Here is a 21,500-nt window from a genome sequence, read left to right on the forward strand (position 1 = left end):
GTATTATGTTGGTAAATTCAAGGCAAGTGTCGCTGCTATCCTACAAAGAATGTCCCCAAAAGAACAAGAACAAGGCCAGTCACACCTAAAACATGTCTACTACAGGCAGCTGAAAAATCAGTGACAAACATTAGAGGAATCCGTGCAAGAATTTAAATATAGCACGTTTGGTCTGACTGGTATATCCAGATATCCAAAAAAGGTTCATTGAACATTTGGGAATTTAATCATTAGATCTAGATGGTGAAGTGAGGCAGGCCTTACTACTAACACTTCCACTTAATCTAGTAGAGCAAAAGTCTGGTTCGTGTTTGGCGTGTAATTCCAGGAAAGGACAACTTTAAGGAGTTGGTTAAGCGGACCATTAAGGAGATTAATGACGAGCGTACCGCTAGAAGCGGAAGTTGGAGGGCTTAAAAAGGAATGGAAGAAATCAAGTTGGGCAGAAGTATCCCCCAATGTCAAGGTATATGGGGCACTATGGAACTCCCTACTTTTAAAAGATGAACTTTTGAAACGGAAAATGGTTGACCACGACGGCAAAGAGAAAAGGAGGCAAATCGTCGAGCCTAAATATCGGATTTCAAAGATTCTAGAGGAAATCCATACCGGTGTATCAAGAGGACAACTTAAAGTGACAAAGATCTTGGAAAGAGTGAGGAAAACAGTTTACTAAGTCAATAGCAAGGCAGGCGTATGGGACTGCTGCAAATCCTTCTGCAGAACAAAGCCGCATTGATTTGATGCATCAATACATTGTGGAAAGTTCTTTCAACGTTGCTGGTCCGTTTCCCGAATCAGGCTGAGAGGTGGAGGCTTGCCTCCTACCAAACCAGGAAGCCTCTACTATCACCGACGCCTTAATAAAAAAAATGGATCTGCCGTTTATAGTTACATTCAGACCAAGGACGAAATTTTGAATCTGGCTTGGTCCAGAACATCGTGAATACCAGCTGTTCCCCGTCATTCCCGAATGACACAAGTGGGCATACCGCACGGCGTCTCTGGAAACGCGTGGAAGGTCAGCGAATATTTCGGAATCATGGTCAGCCGAGTATATAAGGAGCCGCGTCATGGCTGCGAGTAGTTGACAGATCCGTCAGTTCACCTCGAAATATTGGGGTGATATTTAAATTGATTGTAAATATATATTTCTAGTAGTCCTAAGTGATCGTATTTAGTAGTGTAAGTGTGTAAATAAATTACTTGACTATTTTTTTGGGTATCGAATATTTATTTCATACCTTAATGAACTCTCCTGGAAAAAAGATTAATGTAATTCATCTTATTTTCATCCTCAAATTTCTTATGTTTTGCTGTTATCGTGTAAACTCTTTTTATTATCAATTTCCCTGAAGAATAATCCCTGCTTACCAGAATTAACCCCTTCAAACTAACCCAAACTGTTCCTTTGTTATGAACATGTTTTTTTTAGATGTTTTTAATGGTTCTCTATTTTATTGTCTTATTTTTGAAAACAGGGCAGAAGAAATCATGGCGCTGAAATCTCCTAAGAACCCATGCGTATCCCTAGCCCTAATAGCGTCCATGCCAAGGGTGTTCGAAGCAGTGCAGGATAAGTGCATCATCAAGGCAAACTGCAAGAAAGACTCAAAATTATTTTCTGTAAGTAATAAAATAGATTTGAATTACTAAGAAGTAATTTAATTACTTTCCCTCCTTCTGTAGAAACTTATAGAAAAATTAAAATTGTCTAAATAAAAGAACTATTAATACAAAACAATTTTTTTAGATCAGTTACAACTTTAGCTGCCTTCAGTGTTCGACTGTGACACAAGAATTTGACGAAAAGCCAAACGAAAAATACGTTTCGGAGAAGCCAACGCCGCTTCCTGCCTTAAACGTAAGTTTTTCTTAATCCGGTTTTTCTACACAGAAACCCTCCGTAATAAAGGAAATTGGGTTACAGACACCAAGTTGGAAGTTTTATACCTTGACCCTAATATGCGTTTGCTGAACGGGCCAATTAACAAATAACTTTTTTGGTAGTAAATTACACAAAGTCACTTCGTATTATTATAAAAATCATCTCTTCATATTATCATTCAATTAGTGGATTATTAATTTCAATATAGGGTTTTAGATTGATTGAATGATGTGCACATATTTGACGTGATACTGGTGCTATATAAAGATATTTTCTAGTCCTTATTCAGTGTGGAAGTACTCTCTTACATTTTTTCTTACAATTACCATTTTTTTCTTTTTTAAATTCCACTTGAGGTAAGCAAGTCTTAAGGATGGAATTCTTAGTTCTTTCCGATACTGCACATAGGATGTGTTTTGCTGTCTCATTCTTCTCTTTGCACTTAAGTTTCGTCAAGTCAAAATTGTTTTTTAGTCTGCAGTGTCTCTGTTTCTTACTTATACCCCTAATGGCAGCTGAAACTTTCTTTCTCAAGGCTCTCATATCTCCGGTACCGCTAGATGTGCTTGCGCTCGCTCTATTGGAATTACTATGAGTACAGGGACTGGGCTGCAGAAAGCTTCCTTTTGCAGAAACTAACAAACTCGCTTCCTCACTAAAGGCTGGCTCAAAAAATCGAATGAAGTTTTTACTGACTGTTACTTACTTTACCTGACTTTGGCTTGACAACGGGAAGTCCTGCAAGGCCTTGCACTGGTTGAATTGACGAATTGACGAAACAGTGGGCTGCCAAGGCAGTTGTGCATATAGGTCTCCTGATGGACCCGTCATGCGCCACCGGGGGTTACCAGAGCCCAACGGCCTTAGAGAAACCGATAAGGCTCTCTGGTCTGAAGGACTTAAAGTCGCTCGGTACACTGAAAGTGTTACCCAAGTATTTGAACCTGGCGCGCGTGAGTACAGGGCTTTCCCCGACTACATGGTCAACGGTTTCATCCTCCTCACAGCACCATCGGCATTCCGGGTTGTCCGCAATACCAATAGTATAGAGATGGCTTATTAAGTGTCAGTGACCGGTTAAAAGACCTGTCACTAGCCGAATTTCGCGTCTTTTTAGGCGTAGTAGATTTTTGGTGAGACAGGCAGAGGGCCCACCTATGTGCGCTTTGGCCCTTCTCATACCAGGGGACTCAGTCCATCTTCGGTGGGTCCACTTGTCCAGCAGACCCTTCATTTGGCGATACCAACTATGGGTTCCGGCCCCATCGGCACATTCGCGGATCCCAGTCTGGCGAGAGAGTCCGCTTCCTCATTACCTGCATGGCCTGCGTGGCCAGGTATCCAGACGAGCTGGATCCTGCATCCAACCTGTACCAGTTTTTTCAGAACTTTTATGCACTCTAGTACAAGCTTGGAGCTTACCTGTGCGGCCGTGATAGCCTTAATGGCAGCTCTGCTGTCCGAGCATATTGATACAACTGTATTGCGGTGTCCGCTGCTTAGGATTTTTTGTCCGCATTTTAATACAGCGAATACTTCGGCCTGGAAGACAGTGGCGTGCTCCCCCAGCGAGTATGCCCTACTGGTATGTGGGATCCCACCAATAAGCCCTGAACCAGCTCTGTTATTCATTCTGGAGCCCTCTGTGTACCAGATGGTTCCCCTATTTAGCAATGCAGGTCTGCCACTCCTCGAATCCCTCGCAGTCCACAGTCACTGGAGCCATGCTGTCACTTCCCATCAGAAGGAGAGGACATTCCTGTATGGCCCGTGACCAAATTTTTGCGTGACCGGTCTCGCCAGCACGTAGTTCGCCGAGGACGTATAGCCTGTACGCAGTCCTCATTGCCTCGAATTGCACAACGAGGTCCAGAGGCGGAAGGCTCAGCAGAGTCTCAAGCGCTTTAGTTGGCGCCGTCCGCAAGGAACCCGTTATGCTGAGACATGCAAGACGTTGGACTCTGTCTAGTTGAGCACGAATTTTCTTCACGACCAAACGATAGCCCCGTATGTGAGAAGAGGTCTCACAATGCGCAAGTAGATCCAGTGGAGGATCTTAGGAGACAGACCCCAGGAATTGCCAAAAACCCGCCTGCAGGCCCATAGCGCGCAGGTGGCCTTCTTTATGCTGATGTCTGCATGATCGTGCCAGGAGAGTTTGGGATCCAACTTGATTCCCAGATATCGAACTGTCCTGGAGTAATGCAGCTGCACGCCACCTAGAGATATAACAGGGGTCGTGCCAAAGTTACGTCTTCTCGTGAATAGTAGGAGCTCTGCTTTTTTGGGGTTAATCCTGAGACCCCCTGAGAGGCACCATATGTCCACCATCATAGAGCCCTGCATTGAGACGGCGTCTTTCCCTGGGCAAAGGATTACCAGATCATCAGCGTAGGTCTGTGTGTATAGGCCAGCATTGTTTAAAAGATTTATCAGGCTGTCGACCACAAGGCACCATAAGGTAGGGGACAATACTCCTCTCTGCGGGCAACCTCTAGCTGCCAACATTTCGACAATCTCGTTGTTGAGCTGGGCAGATACATGACGTTTCGAGAGCATGGCCTCTATCCAGCTAACCAAACAGGGTTCTGAGCCGCGGCTCTCGAGTGCTTGGCAGATTAATGCAAAAGGGGTGTTTTCGAACGCCCCTTCAATGTCTAGAAACGCACCCAGACAGGCCTTGCCACTACCCAGGAGCACCTTCCTAACGAGGTGGTGTAGGGCCAGGTCCGTGGATTTGCCCGCCTGATAGGCGTATTGGTGCACATGCAGTGGTTTGTTGACCAGAATGCTTTCCTTAAGATATCGATCAATCAGCCTCTCCATCGCCTTCAGCATAAAACTGGTAAGGCTAATAGGTCGGTACGATTTGGGATCTGTAAAATCGCTTTTTCCGGGTTTCGGAATGAAGACGACTTTCACTTGACGCCATAACTTTGGGACGTAGCCCTGAGCAAGGGACGACCTGAATAGTCTGACTATGTGTGGGGTTAATACTTCTAACCCGTTTTGCAAAAGGCATGGATATAATCCATCCGTGCCCGGAGATTTGAAGGGGGGGAATGTCTTGATTGCCCATTTCACCCTCTCGTAGGTAATTATTCTTCTAGCAGTCTCGAACTCTAAGCGAATCGGAGCCCGAGAACAGCTAGGAGGATCGCGAGATGAGTTGGAGTCTGGGAAGTGGGTGCGCAGCATGACCTCCAGTGACTCCCCCTCATTGGTAGTAAAGCCGCCATCTGGAAGTGACAGCGACCCCAATTTAGTTCCAGGTTCCTTGGACAGTACTTTGCACAGTCGTGCTGCGGATGGTGTGTTTTCAACGTCATCGCAGAACCGCCTCCAGCACTGTCTTTTGGAGTCCCTGAGTGTCTTTTTGTATTGCCTTTGAGTTGCGTGGAATGCATCCCAGTCAGTGGCAAGCTTGGTGCGCTCAGCCCTGCGAAGGAGCCGACGCGTAGTGTCACGGTGCTTTTCCGTGTTCCTGTTCCACCAGGCATTCTTGGCATTGGCGGGTCTCCGTCTGAGGGGACAGCTGCCCTCGAATGCCGCGACTATCGCACGAGTCAGGTTGACAGTCCCGATCTCTGTGTCGGCCGGAAGTGTGTACTTTGCCGGCATCTCCGCAAGAGCACCGACTAGTTCCTCTCGAAAGTGGTCCCAGTCAGTGCACCTTGGGTTTCTGTAGGCTGGGGTATCGCACCGAGCCTGCTTCTTTAATTCAAAAAGAATGTGCCTGTGGTCCGACATTGTGACCTCGAGGGACACTCTCCATGAGCTGAAAAGGTTCACAGTATTAGGTGAACAGATAGTAAGGTCAATAATTGATTGGCCCCTATTGCAGTAGAAAGTTGGGACACTGCCTCGGTTGAGTAGTTCTAGGCCATTTGAGCACATGAAATCAACCAGATTGCAGCCTTTATCTCTCGCCTTTTCACACTATAGCAAAGGTAGCTTTGACTTTAGTTATGTTTCAAGCTTCAAGGTCAGCTTCAAGATCTGAATCTTTCTCAAAAGTGACTACTGATGATACGATCCCGAAACCAAGCAGTAATCAAATCAGTGGAAGACAGCTGGCTCACCTAATGTCAAAAAAGCTCTTCAAGTGAAGTCAGTCGAAGGAGGATCAAGATAATTCTCATTTGTTTCTTCGATTGCCAGAGGTTTCCGCATGCACTTCAACCAGAAGTTATACTTGAAGGTTTTGAAAAGATTGAAGAAGAGTATCTGAAAGAAAAGGGAGATCTTTGAAGCAGCGGGCTATGGGTACTTTCCTCACACCCACACCATCCTTCCCTGGCTATAAAGCAGTTTTTGACCAAAAACTGTATGGTACTGATTGGCATCCCATCCTACTCACCGGATCTAGCCCCCTGTGGCTTCCTTCTCTTTCCCAGTCCTAAAAGGAACTGTTAAAATAAAACACATTTGTTTTTTAAATCTTTACTATTCTCGGAGAAGCGCCTACCATCAAAGCTCAGTCACCAGGCGGCGTCAGTCGCAATTTCGGTTATTTTGTTTTTTCTTAATTTAGTCATGCGGCGCTTCACTCGTGTACTGTTTGTTTTCAATAAATATCGATTTTTACGGATTCCACGTTTTTTTATTGTTCAACAGGAACTTAAACGAAAAGCATTTTATGACTTTGGAGAAGGTAAAGCAATCAAAATCAATCAAGATTTGGGGCAAACATATTAAATAAAGAAGTAATGACAAAATTCCTTTCTCTCTGGATCTCTCCTTCATTGCAGAGGATTGCGTTAATTATCTAAGCTATTAATTAGGGAACCCAAGGCTGAATTTCAGGGTGAATATTTGAGAGCCCTGTTTTTAAAAAGTAGCAGTAACAAAATACGCCTTTTAAATGTTAACTAACCTTTATTTTGCGTTCTAGGCAATGGTGGCTCATGGTCGTGTCGAACTCTTAGCCCATCCCCTTAGTCAAAAATATTTGCAGATGAAATGGAACTCGTATGGAAAGTATTGCCACCTGACCAACTTACTATTTTACTGCATGTTCTTGGGATCAATCACCTGTTTCTCATCTCAGCTCATGCAACATGAGAAAGCAGTAAATTTCACTTCGATGAATTTTACAAATATGACCAACGATGAGGTAAAATTAATTTTTTAGTCGTAATACTGTTTACTAGTAAATTTTGTTGTAGAAATTCGCAGAAAGGAAATCAAAGATTCTTAACGTCGAGATAAGTTACTCCATGTATATTTGCGCTTTAGCAATTTTGGTGTTTATCGCGGTAGACGGCGCTAAAGGAGCCACTCAAATGTTGCAACAGAAATACGTATACTTCTTTAACCCTGTCAATTGGGTTACGTGGTTCCTATATGGAGCCACGATTGTTATGGTAAGTATTATAACAATTTGGTTTTACATGGTTTTCTAAGTTTTTTTTCGAAACTTCTAAAAAGTTTTATTTTACTCTGTTTTACACTGTTAGTCCCGTTCTGTCAATTTGAATATGAAAAATAAAACTCTTCCTTGTCACCAACATCATAATTTCCATAACAAGTGAACCAGCTTAATTCACAACTTCAAAAGAGGATTCCCTAAAAGCGGATCGAAGGCTAATATAATCGCGAACGCAATATATCTAGTTCTAGCTCATACCTTACAGAATACACCAAGGTTCTGAGATAACATCCAATGACATTAGGTCGGGAAATCGAGAAGGTCAAGTAATAAGTAATAAGTCCTTCTGTACGGATAAACGATATTTCTTTATTTCTAAACGGGCAAAGCCCAATTACAATTTTGTTAAAACTTTTAAATTCACAAAAGTAATACATAATATAGGTAATATAGAGAGAGATCTTTTTATGGTCCTTCGAGCAGTCAAGTCAAGTCAGGAGTAACTGCCAAAAAAGGGCCGTCTCCTTCTTTAAATCAAAGCAGTCAATGCAGTCGAGCCAATCAAAGCAGACTAGTCAGTCAAAGCAGGTAAAGCAGTCGAGCCAATCAAAGCAGTAAATCATCGAGAAAGCAATGGAAGAAACAAATAAAATTGTCCTCCGCCAGCAGGAGCTAGCGGGAGAATTAGAGCAACTTCTCGTCAACGTCTTGTCTTCTTTACGTTGACGAGAAGTTGCTCCAATTCTCCCGCTAGCTCCTGCTGGCGGAGGACAATTTTATTTGTTTCTTCCATTGCTTTCTCGATGATTGGCTCGACTGCTTTGGCTGCTTTGATTGGCTAGCCTGCTTTGACTGACTTGTTTGCTTCGACTGACTTGACTGCTTTGATTGGCTTGACTGCTTTAACATCACTTGACTGCTTTGATTGGCTCGACTGCTTTGATTTGAAGATGGAGACGGCCCTTTTTTGGCGGTTACTCCTGACTTGACGTGACGATGGAGACGGCCCTTTTTGGCAGTTACTCCTGACTTGACTTGACGGCTCGAAGGACCATGAAAAGATCTAGGGATTTTTCCTAAACCTTTTTTTCCCTACTACCCTATAACTGCCTCACTATAGGTTTAAGACAAGGTGGCTTGGCCGTAATAGGTTGACCAATGAAAAACTACTGGGTGTAGAACTCAATACTGGTTTATTCACAAAAATTAACAACTATTTATATCAATCTTAAAATAACAATTCGTGGTAATTATAAAAATCAAGATGAGCAACGTAATCATAATTTCAACTATTTGCCAATTACGACCTTGCGAACTTATAACAAACGTGAGCTTAAAATCCATCTCAAACACCTTGATCGACTAACATAAACAATATTATATAATTATGCATGGATACTTAAATCTACCTAAAAATGTAAAAATACTAAAAAATGTCATTTAGACATTTTCCCCGCTCTGTCTGCTTTCTACTGGAGGAATGTTTAAGGGTCGGAGTTTCACCATCGTCGTCTCATTGGGGTCATGTGTAGATCGACGTCGCTTGTACTGCCTCTTCATAACCCATAAGGATATGCAACATATCGAGTTAATGATCAATACGGTGCAGCCACTTGCAGTGTAGGAGTGAAGTGTGACTTTCTTCCATATTTCGCCTTCCAACTGCTGACCTAGTCGCTGCTCGTCCAATGAAAGGTTAGTCAGGTCATCTGCTACGTTGAATACGGGATTCCCTCGAAAAACTGCTGACTGTATTGGTTTTTGCTTGGTGTAGGTCGGTGATACTAACAAATGTTGATGTTTTTGTATAGCTTGACACAACAGGAACGGTATCGAAGCGTTTTGCGATTATATTGTTTTGTTCGGTTTTTAAGATGCATGCTTCGGTTAGTTGAATTATGTCGGTGGTATTTACTAATATTTCTTCCCTTATGCCGTTGTAGGTAATGGCGATGTTTATTGGATTTGGCGAGAAAAACATCCATGTATTTGGCATGAAAAGCTGTTTCCATATGGTGGTGTGCAGTTCGTGTGTTTTTATGTTCCATGGCTTCCCTTGATGTCGTTGATATATTTCGTCAATGACGCAATTTGGACTGGCGTCTATATTTCTAACCGTCACAGGTATTTATTGCTTCGGCGTATGCATGCTGTTAATTCATCGTGTGACAGCTCGAAGTACTGTTGATTGTTGTAGTCGACTGCCAGAGTGTCATTAGGTATTTGCAAAGACCAGTAGAAATTGTTTTCAATATGAAGGGCTGTTGAATATACTTTCATGAGGTTGAAATTGGAAATATCTTTAATGGCAAAGTGTGTCAATATTCTTGCCAATTGCCTTTCTTCTTCTTGTAGCGACATTCTTATGGGTATCTGCCTTATTTTCAAATGGGATGCTTACTTGGCGTTGGCTTTCTGAAGGATATTGTGAACATGGGCTGCCGACAGGATGTTAAATATCGATCCTTGTTTGAAAAGTTCAGGTAGTAACCACTTATTTCAGTGATGAAGTTAGATTTCAGCTGATAAACCATCAGAATATGGATATTGACTTCATTGCTGTCTACTATGCACTTGTATCTTTTTATCTTCTTGACAATATCCATGCTGTGGCTTATTTCTTTTTGAAAGCGATTTATGTGCTGTTCCATTTTGACTTCTGTTTCATTGATTTGCGAAATGGCAGAGATCATCACTTTGGTTTGGTTGAAGTACGGTGGTACCCATTGCAAACTCTGCACTTACCTGTCATGGTGCATCTATCTCTCGAATTATGGCTTGAACATCTGGCACGTAGTTAATGGTCTTTTATCATCTTTATTCGACCCGTTGGTGATTGGCACAGGAATAGATTGCAGTGCCAAGTAGAGTGTCCTCGATTCCATAGTTGGCATACTGGATTTCTTTGGGATTTTTCTTTTTTCCCTGAATTAAGTGCTTCGTGTGACTGAAACCTTCTTTTTAGAAATTCTAAATTCTCTTCTAGTGTGGAGACTTCTAGAGGGTTTTCTACACATTACTCGTAGATTTTTATGGTTTCTGGATCCCATTTCTAGAATATTATTCTTCCTACCATTGGATACCAAGATGAAGTATCAAAGCCTAGATTTTTAATGCCTTCCAAGCATTCAGTGGTGACATCATACAATTGTTTAAGTTTATGTACTGACTCGTACATAATTATCGGGAGCTTGAAGATCTTGTCCCGTTTGTTTTGATATCGCTGTTTCAATAGATTCCATGCAGCATCGTAGTTTCCATCTGTTGCGAGTAAGTTTGTTGTGGTGCTGGAGCTTCTGTGCATTTGATAACTTGTTGTTTTGATGGATAACTCTTGTAAAGAGTTCGTCGAACGTGGGCCACTCTTCGTACAATCCGCTAAATGTCGGAATGTTCATTATTGGAATGGGTGTGCTGTTTAATACATCCTGCCTCTCCTTGATTTGAAGACACCAGAAATCAATGGGGGCCCATTCAGCAACTTCACAACGAGATCCTCTGAAAAGGCACCACCAGCAAAGAATACTTCCTAGTCAAAAAGTCTTACGATGAGATTATGGAGCGGCTGGAAGAAAAAATCAAGGAGGTGCAGGATGTATTAAACAACACACCCATTCCAATAATGAACATTCCGACATTTAGCGGATTGTACGAATTTAGTGGCCCACGTTCGACGAACTCTTTACAAGAGTTATGCATCAAAACAACAAGTTATCAAATGCACAGAAGCTCCAGCACCTCAAGTCCCTTCTTCGAAGAAAAGCACAAAACACCCATAAGACATTTACTCGCAACAGATGGAAACTACGATGCCGCATGGAATCTATTGAAACAGCGATATCAAAACAAACGGGACAAGATCTTCAGCTCCCGATAATTATGTACGAGTCAGTACTTAAACTTAAACAATTGTATGATGTCACCACCGAATGCTTGGAAGGCATTTAAAATCTAGGCTTTGACACGTCACCTTGGTATCCAATGGTAGGAAGAATCATAATTAAGAAGCCATAAAAATCTACGAGCAAAGTGTAGAAAACCCTCTAAAAGTCTCCACACTAGAAGAGATTTTAGAATTTCTAAAAAGAAGGTTTCAGTCACTCGAAGCACTTAATTCAGGAAAAAAAGAAAAATCCCAAGGAAATCCAGTATGCCAACTATGGAATTGAGGATACTCTATTTGGCACTGCAATCTATTCCTGTGCCAATCACCAACGATGAAGATGATAAAAGACCATTAACTATGTGCCAGATGTTTAAGCCATAATTCGAGAGATAGATGCACCATGACAAGTAAGTGCAGAGTTTGCAATAGGTACCACCACACTTTACTACCAAAATAACAGCGTTGGGAGAAATTACGAACCTAGCTACATGCCCAGTATAGTCAATCCAAGATCTAACACAAGGAGTCATAATTCAAGAAACCACTCTCAAATCACTCACCACGCAGCTGAAAAAAGGAAAAAAGAAGTTCTACTGGTTACAGAACTAATCCAAGCCTCCAAACATCAAACCAAAGTGATGATCTCTGCCATTTCACACATGAATGAAACAGCACATAAATCGCTTTCAAAAAGAAATAAGCCAAAGCATGGAAATTGTCAAGAAGATGAAAGAATGGATGAAAGATGGTTGGCAAAAGGCGAAACGTCGTATTAAAACCTAAAAACCCCATCATGGAGCACGAAAAAAAGTGGCAACGCAAATATGCAAATTATTTTAAGATCGGATAAGAACATAAAATCGATTTTTCAAAATTTCGTATTTGTTCGAATATCTTCGAAACCATTCGGAGTTTTTAATTTTTTTAAATTGAATATTGTTAAGGTCAAAAATTCTCCACTTTGTCCTAATTTAACCATGTTCGTATCTCTAGTAGATTCCGAGATCTTCATGTTGAGGGTCGAATTTAACACACCCTGTATAACATTAACGTAACATACAATACCATTATTGAAAATTTCATCAAAATGGTATGCATATGTCAGCAGATATTTTATTTTCGTTTTACTATGTTTTATTTAAATACCCTTTATGTAAACCATTAAACCTTGAAGAGGCAGAGAATCAAGGCTATTTAAAACTATACTTTTAGGTCCTACCAATATTCGGAGGAGAAATCTATGAAATACAGTTTTCATTCGCATCGCTAGTAGTTTTCTTAAGCTGGTTTCAATTACTGCTGCTTCTTCAAAGTTTTGACCAAGTGGGCATCTACGTTGTAATGTTTCTGGAAATACTGCAGACGCTGATTAAGGTGCTTATGGTTTTTTCGATACTGATCATTGCGTTTGGTCTAGCCTTTTACATATTGCTGTCAAGGGTAAGTGAATTAATTATTAATTGAATGTACCTACACATTCAAAAAACGTATATTTTAGGGTGATCATCTCTCATTTAAAACAATCCCGATGGCCTTGATCCGGACGTTTTCCATGATGCTAGGTGAAATTGATTTTCTGGGGACATACGTGAAGCCTTTTTACTTAAGTAGCAAAGACGAAAACACGTTTCTTCCTTTTCCCATACCGGCGTTCTTGATTTTGGGACTGTTTATGGTATTGATGCCGATCCTTTTGATGAACCTGCTCATCGGTTTAGCTGTTGGAGATATTGAGAGTGTCAGAAGAAACGCTCAATTAAAGAGACTCGCTATGCAGGTGAGCTTAAAACTTATTTTAGCATGCTTGCATTCAAATTATATATTTTTTTGTTAAAAGGTTGTTCTACACACGGAATTGGAAAGAAGACTACCGCGAAGATGGCTAGAAAAAGTCGACAAGGACGAAATCGTCGAATACCCGAACGAGTCCAAAAGCAAGAAGGGGATTGTAGATTATATCGTCAAAAAGTGGTTCGGAAGTCCTTTTTCAGAGGATGGTAAGTTTAAAATGAAGAAACTCGTTGACTCAATAAATAAAAGTAGCTGAGATTAGATTGAAAGAACTTTGTGACGTAAGAGAAAGAGAGGAATAGTGAAAGATGATCCATGACGTTAAGAAAAGGTTAAATAGAGCTCTTGATAAATACAAATCAGAAAAGTCAGATAATATAAGGTTAATGTTAATCTTTGGCTACAAAATAAGTGTTAAATAATTTATCAGATCCATATCAGAGAGCCTACAATGATTTTAGAAGAATAAAAAATTCACTTCATCAGGGTCTGCCATGTATTAGTTAATCTGAAATATAACAAAAGATTCATGCAACATTTGTGCCTATTCAAGAGTTCAGTATTTCAATTACTGAGTTAAATCAAAGTAGTTCGAAAAAAATTAGAAAGATCCATGTTGTTTAATTCATTAACTAGAAGTAGATTAATATTTCAAGAATGTCTATTCAATCAGGGCGGTGTTAAGATAATCTTTTGTTGACCGAATCAACATCTGGTATGTAAGCGAGATGAAGATTTTTTTTCTTGCTAACTTAGACTAAGCTGTCCAACCTAGGTTATACGTAATAAGGAAACAAATTGATTCAATAAGGGGTGGTCTGGGCTCTGATCAGCATAAGGCTAAACGGACCGCAGCATATCTCTTGGGTAATTTAATGGACCTGCACAGAGAGCTTTTCTGCCTATGCACTTACATAGTCATCAAATTATCAAAACCACCAGATATTCTTGTCAATGATCGGGAGTATGCAGGATAGGCTTGAATGTGGTAATTAATAAACTAAGTCCTGCAGATCTAGACTGAGCGTCAATAAAATCCTTGAAAATAGCACATGTAAATATTGGGCCAGAATCACTTTCCTCTTCCTTCTCCTTTCTATTTGCCATCCTCAATTTGTTGTTCTTTCGTTCTGTTCCTTTTCTCATTATTATTATTATTATTATTATTATTATTTTTCTGTTTTAGCTCGCTGATAGTGGTGTTGTCAATATCTTCTGTATAGTGACAATCGTCCAGGAGGAAAGACCCAATGCGTTAAGGTTTTTGGACAGTGTTAAAGGGACAATTTCAGTGGATGAAATAACTAGAGGGAGTATATATACATTATCTTGCCTCCATTGTTGTTTTATCTCGTGAGCTAGATCTGCGTATTGAGCAAGTTTAGTGTGTATCGTTTCTAGGACATTATTGGTATTTGGCACTGCTATGTCAATTCGAAAGGTTTTCTTTTGGGCTTTGTTTATTAAGATTATATCTGGTCTGTTTGAAGTCAGCGTCCTATCGGTCAAAACAGTTTCTGTCCCAGTAGAGGCGAAAGTCGTCATTTTTAAGTACAGTTTCTGGTTTGTACTGGTAATAGGGGCAAGTTTCGCCAATTAGATAATAAAGTTTTGCCAGTTCTTGATGAATAATTTTTCCCACACAGTTATGTCGGTGCAGATATTCGGCAGCTGATAGAGATGTGCATCCTGATGTTATATGTTGAAATTGTCTCCGGTACGCGCAGGCATTTTCTACTCGATCGTCGATTACTTTCTCATCTTTAGTAATGTACTTAAGGTAATTTCTTGTAGCAATCACTTGGTCTTGTATAGCCATCATAAAGCCTTCAGTTTCAGGAAATAGATCTCCACGAGTCAACCAGTAGTCCGACGTTTCAAAATCGACATGTTCGGCATTAAGTTCGTGAGGATGCTTTCCGTTTATTGCCTTCTGCTTCCATGTGTTACTTTAATGGCTGTGTGCTCTGATCTTGTTACAGGAATGTGTTCTGCTATACCTGCACGGAGATTCAAGGGTGTGTATCCATTATCCGCTAGCATCACTGCTTTATGAAGAAAAGAGGTTTCCCTCATAGTGAGGAAGTATTTCTGAAGATCTGCTACTTGTTTTTTGAAGAGAAAAGAAATATCAGTTAGTCCTCTGCCACCCTTGGATCGGGGAAGAGTAAGTATTTCGAGGTCACTGAGGGTGGTGTGCTCGAAATGTCGTGAGGGTTGTTCAGGTCTTACTCTCAATCTCCTCTATATCAGTCTTTGTCCACCTAATGACTCCAAAATAATACGTTAAGACAGGGATAGCGTAGGTATTAACCGCTTAAATCATGTAGTTTTTAAAATTTGCTTAAGACGATTGATATATTTCTTTTGGAGGTTCTGCTTCATTTTATTGTGCTCTATATGTACGCCCAAGTACTTACAAGTTTCCCCTTCTTCCATAGCCCGAATGAGACTACCATCTTGTAATTCAAAGTTGTTGGTGTTGTGTTTACCTTTGATCACTGTTTGAGTTTTGCAATTATCGATACCAAAGCTCATTTTAATGTCTTGGGAAAATATTTCAATTGTTCGCAGCAATAAGTTGACATGCCTTGATGTCCCAGCATAGACTTTGATATCATCCATGTACATTAGATGTGTAATATTATATAGGTTTTCCCTGTGATCTTTAACGGTAAATCCATGTTGACTTTGATTAAGCATATGGGAGAGGGGATTCAGAGCCAGACAAAACCAGAGGGGACTCAGGGAATCTCCCTGGAAAAGGCCTTGTTGTATTTTAATAGGCTCAATCGCTAAAGTTTTATTTCTGCAGGTAAGATTCAACTGTGTGGTCCAGAAACCCATCATATGTTTTAATAAATTAATAAGCGGTGGAGCGACTTTATAAATCTCAAGGACATTAAGCAGCCAAATGTGTGGAACGGTATTGAAAGCCTTACGATAATCTATAAAGGCGGTGTATAAGTTTCTCTGATTCTGTATTGCTTGTTCCATAATTACAGTGTCTATAAGTAACTGTTCTTTACATCCTTGAGACCTCTTAATGCAGCCCTTGTTCTAGAGCGATAATTCCGTGGTCTTCGCAGTGCTTATAAATTATTTTTGCAATGCATGCTGTAAGCAGTTTATAGATTGTAGGCAGGCAGGTGATGGCCTATATTTTGCAGGATTTTCGATATCGTTATCTTTTGGCAGCAAATATGTTAGTCCTTGCGCAATGTAAGTTGGTATTGTGGTTGGTTCCTGCAAAAATCTGTTGAAATGACGAGCTAAATATATATAAGTGCATTTAATCCGTTTGTACCAAAAGTTATGAATTCGCTCGTTACCAGCAGCTTTCCAGTTAAAGGAATTCTCCACTATCTGCCTTAACAGCTCAGGAGATATTATCGGCTCGTCCATTGGTCTTAGTTCATCCATTCTGTCAATCTCTTTTTGTATCCAGGGTGCTTCGACATTATGAGTTATAGGTACGGACCAGATTGACTCCCAAAACTTCCTGACGCTTAGATGGTGGTTTACCGCTGTCGTTATTGGTGACATTTCTAAGCCTCCGATAAAACTGTTTTTCGTTGTTCTGAAACAGCCTATTGGATGTTTTCCTAAGGTTAGATTCTTTATATCTTCGAAGTCGTTGTGCAGCAATGCTTAGTTTTTGTTTGAGAATGTCTAAAACTTCTGCTATATTATGGGGTTATATGTGGCATGGGTTTTGTTTTGCCGCATAACACTCTTGAATTGCTTGGTTAACTTACTGTTTCTTTGTCCTTAAATGTAGGCGGTGAGTTGGCCAATATCTTTTCTAAGTTTGGTTATTTTGTTGTTTAATCGCCTTTCCCAAGTTCGGACATGTTCTTATTATTATTATTATTATTATTATTATTTACAGCCAGTTAAGGCTCGCACTCCCGCTAAGGGGAGGGGGGGAATCAGTTACTTATCCCAGATACCTCCGATATCAAAAGGATTAAGCTCTGTGGTCTGTGGGGGGCCTTTTCGGTGCCCTTAAGTGACCTGAAATGTAGAGTTATCTCCTAGGAATTTTCGGGTGCTGCGAGCAGTTGCCAGTAGTACTGCCTTTTGCATGTGCTTATATAGATGTTGGCCGGTTCCTAGTTGTTTAAGGTATTCCAGTAGACTCTTTGGTATTACACCCGTTGTCGATATAACAATTGGGATGGTCTGAACATTATCCATTCTCCATTGCCTTCCGATTTGAATTTCTAGATCTCTGTATTTGGCGATTTTCTCAGTGTGTTTCTCTTGCAGATTATTGTTGTTCGGTATGGCTACGTCAATTAGAGTTGTTTTCCTGGAAATTTTATCTATTAAAATAAGATCTGGTCTATTATGCCTTACATGTTGATCGGTAAGTACACTGCGGTCCCAATATAACTTATATCGGTCATTTTCCACTACGGGTTCTGGAGTATATTTATAATACGGAACCTTCTCTGTTGTAATAAGTTCCAACTTCATTGCCAGCTCTTGATGTAAAATTTTCCCAGCTGAGTCGTGCCGTTCTTTGTATTCTGTCGCTGCAAAGGCCTGACATCCTCCTGTTATGTGTTGGATTATCTCTGATGTTTGGCATCCATACCGGCATTTGTCGTTTTGTACGGACGGATCTCTGACGATGTGCTTAAGATAATTTCTTGTTGGTATAACCTGATCTTGGATGGCGAGTAGAAAGCCCTCGGTTTCTGGAAACATCTTGCCTGATACCAACCAATAGTTCGACGAAGCAGTGTCGACATGATTTTGGCTGATCTCATTAGGATGCCTCCCATGAAGTCTATTTGATTTATTGCGCGATGCAGCGTGGAATTTTCTCCTTGCCTGTAAAAATAGGATCTTAAGTTAGTGATTTGTTTTTCAAGTTGTTTACCCAGATCTATTAATCCTCTTCCTCCAAGGTGGCGGGGAAGCATTGTTCTTTCAGTGGCTTTTCGAGGGTGGTGGTTGTGCGTTTTAGTAAGTAGGGTCCTCACTTTTCTTTGTAGCCTTTCTATGTCTGTCCTACTCCAATTAATTACCCCAAAAGAACAACTAAGAGCTGAACATGCGTAGGAGTTAAGTGCCTTAAACATATTTTTGCTGTTGAGATTGGTTCTCAAAACTTGTCTTACCCTTTTCACAAACTCGTTAGTCAGTTCGCATTTCATTGTTTGTTGTTCAATCGTTTGTGATTGTTTCATCCCCAAGTATTTGTAAATTTCGTGTTCGCCCATGGCCTCGATGGTCTGGACATTCTGCATCTGATATTCTCCTGGCTGAATTTTTCCTCGGATTATATTGAGAGTATGGCATTTATCTAGTCCAAATTGAATGCCGATGTCGTTGGAGAACTCTTCTACTATATGCAGCATTTGGTTTAGCTGGTTCCTAGTTGCAGCCATTATTGTTAAATCATCCATATACAGTAAGTGATTCAACTTTGCAATCTCGGTGTTATTATCTCGGATGCTAAACCCATAGTTGGTAGAGTTAAGACGGGTCGAAAGAGGGTTCATAGCAAGGCAGAACCATAATGGGCTTAGTGAGTCCCCTTGGAAGATTCCTGTTCGAATTGGAATGTTGTTTGTACTTACTGCGCTTTTACCCTGTACTTCGAGCTGGATCGTTGTTCTCCAACTTGTCATAGCGCTCTCTAGAAAAGACAAAGTATTACCATCAACTTTATACACTTTTAAAATGTTTATAAGCCATTCGTGTGGTACTGAGTCGAAGGCTTTCTTATAGTCGACGTAGGCAGTAAAAATATTTCTCTTGTTATGATATGCCTGGTTGTTGATGACAGAGTCGATAATAAGTTGTTCTTTACAGCCCATAGACCCTTTAGCGCATCCTTTTTGTTGTGCGGCTATGATGTTGTTTTCCTCACAGTGTTGATAAATGCGCTGTGTTATACATGAAGTGATAATTTTATACAAAGTAGGTAGGCACGTTACCGGTCGGTACTTAGACGGATCTTGTGTGTTGTTCTGGTCTTTAAGCAGTAGATAGGTTACTCCTTGCGTTAGGAACGCTGGCATTTCCTGTGGATTAAGAATAACGTGGTTATTTAATTCTGAGAGTTTAGGATGCATACTCCGTAGTTTCTTTATTATGAACTCCATCTGGGCCAGGTAATTTCCAATTATGCAGTTTTTGGATAATCTGGTTGACTTCCTCGATAGTGAATGGTCGATGTTCCATCTGGCTATATTTAATACCGTTTTGTTTCTCTTTAGTAACCCAGCTTGCGTTGATATTGCATGTTGTTTGAGTTGCAAGTTGTTTGGCCCAAAAATCTTGAATTTGTTCTTTCGTGGGGTATTACTTATCTGAGTGATCTAATTTTGAATTTAACTCTCTATAAAATTGTTTTTCGGCCTTTTCAAAACGAAGATTGTCACGTTTTCGGTTATTACTGGTCTTGTATCTTCGTAGGCGCCCTGAAAATAAGGAAAGTTTCTGTTTTAGAGTATCCAGGCATTGTTGAGCTGTATTATTTTCTGGTTCATGCCGAGTGTGGATGTTATTTCTCTGCAAAATTTCATCAACTTTCTGTTTTAGTCTGTTTGTTCGTGTACCCCTCAGATATTCTGTTAGTTGGCCGATATCTTTTCGAAACCTCTGAATTTTTCGTTGAAGTCTGGTCTCCCATGGCGGTATCGGGAGCTCGGTTCTGGCAGAGTCATTGTGGGTCCTTATCTTAATCTTCATGATTTTAGCAACGGCAGTTGCTGCGCTATATACTAAAAGGTGAAGAGATTGCATGTTATTAATATTTAAAAGATAAGGTGGAAGAATTTTGGTGTTTAAAAGTTCCATAATTTGACCTAGTTTTTTTGAAGAGTTTACTTTTGGAAGTTTGGGTCTTATCAGTGGGTTGGTTCCCTCAAATTCTAGCATCGCACGTGCCATTTCTGCAGATAGTTCGTGATATAGCTCAGAATTGTCCTCTTGGGTGTTTTCGGTAGTGTTAAGTTCCTGTGTGTTATTTAATACGTTTTCTATTACAGGTTGCTCCTCAGCTGGTTCATTGTTAGCGGGGTCTTGTTCGTTGTTAGTTTGCGCTTGTATTTCTTCTTTAATGGCATTGAGTCTTGTCTCTGGAATTAGGTGATTACGCATTATTACCCGATACTGGTCTGCTACTCTCTGTTCGGTAACTTGGAGATGTGGATAGATTTTCCTAAATTCGGCATGTAAAGGTTGTCTGTAGCCGATCATTTCTCGTCCCAGGTTGGTCACTTTATAAAAGCTGCGCATGACGGTTTCATTCATCGCAGATGTCCATTTCATGCGCTGTCTTTGTAGTCCCGCCTGGGTGAGCGCTGGCTGCATTTCCTGCGCAGCACCTTCAGCGAGGGGGGCTCGTGATGGTGTTGGGCCCTCCTGGTCGTTTTGTTGTTGAAGAGGAGGAGGTGTAGTTTCTTGAATGACAGGTTGCCGCCTCCTTAACTCCCTGCCACCGACGGTCCGTATACTGTCATGTCCAGCGCCGGCTCCAGACATGCCCTGGCTATCCCCAGGCAGCGACCTTTCTCCGAGGCATCTTCCGCTTCGTGTCTCCATTTCCATGGGTGTACCACCATTTAACCCTGGTGGTCCAGGTTGTTCTTTTAGTCGCCTTTTACGAGAGGCAGAACGTACCAGGAGGCTATTGTACCCCGGCCCCCCACGGGGTAAATTATTATTATTATTATTATTATTATTGATTTTTGCCTTGCGGCAATCACACTCCCGTTTTACGGGGAACATTCACTTATCCCAGATATCTAAGATATCAAAAGGATTAAGCTCTGAGGGGACCCTTTCCAGGTTGTCGGACCCTGGATTGTGTTCGGTCTTCTGTACCCATGAACTTTCTGACGACCCGTGCTGTCCCCAGTAGCACCGCTTTTTGCATGTTTTTGTAGTGGTGCTCATTTAGTCCCAGTTGTTTGAGGTTCTCTACAAGGGTTTTTGGTATAAGTCCAGTTGACCAGATTATTATCGGAATTGTTTGAACATGCTCCATCTCCCATTGCCGTCTGATTTGCCCTTCAAGATCTCGATATTTGATGATCTTTTCGTTGTATTTTCCTTGGAGGTTATTGTTATTAGGTATAGCAACGTCAATCAGCGTGGTTCTCCTTAGTCGCCTTTCCACCAGGATAAGATCTGGTCTATTGTTGACAGTTCTTTGGTCGGTGAGAACAGTTCGGTCCCAGTACAATTTATACTCGCCATTTTCAAGAACTGGCTCTGGAGTATAATTGTAATATGGAACTTTGTCCGTCCTCAAGAGGTTCAGTTTATTATTATTATTATTATTATTAACAGATTTTATTCCAAACAGCAACCGCACTCCCCCCCTGGGGAAGGGGGTGATCCTTCAGATATCTCAGATATCAGAAGGATGAAGCTCTGGTGGAGTTCTTTCCAGGTTATCGGACTCTGTTTTTTACCTTTATTTACAAATAATAAACTTAAACTAAAAGTGCATGATATGTTTTTTAAACTAATTGATTTTATCTGCGTTTCCAATGAACTTCTTGACGAATCGAGGCGTGGATAATAGCGTCGACTTC

At 40.9% G+C, this 21,500-nt stretch overlaps 1 protein-coding gene across 2 annotated transcripts in view; it reads left to right on the plus strand.

The window, feature by feature from the left end:
* Positions 1–21,500, plus strand: part of LOC126747382 (transient receptor potential cation channel subfamily A member 1) — a 592,560-nt gene that overhangs the window by 565,784 nt on the left and 5,276 nt on the right. For both annotated transcript variants that reach the window (XM_050455968.1, XM_050455967.1), the window contains exons 14-20: positions 1,482–1,626; positions 1,754–1,864; positions 6,783–7,004; positions 7,057–7,254; positions 12,358–12,585; positions 12,644–12,922; positions 12,983–13,142. In XM_050455968.1, coding sequence (XP_050311925.1) covers positions 1,482–1,626; positions 1,754–1,864; positions 6,783–7,004; positions 7,057–7,254; positions 12,358–12,585; positions 12,644–12,922; positions 12,983–13,142 — 1,343 coding nt within the window. The remainder of the gene's footprint in view (positions 1–1,481; positions 1,627–1,753; positions 1,865–6,782; positions 7,005–7,056; positions 7,255–12,357; positions 12,586–12,643; positions 12,923–12,982; positions 13,143–21,500) is intronic.

Source organism: Anthonomus grandis, chromosome 19, assembly GCF_022605725.1.
Source record: "Anthonomus grandis grandis chromosome 19, icAntGran1.3, whole genome shotgun sequence".
NCBI classification, from domain to species: Eukaryota; Metazoa; Arthropoda; class Insecta; order Coleoptera; family Curculionidae; genus Anthonomus; species Anthonomus grandis.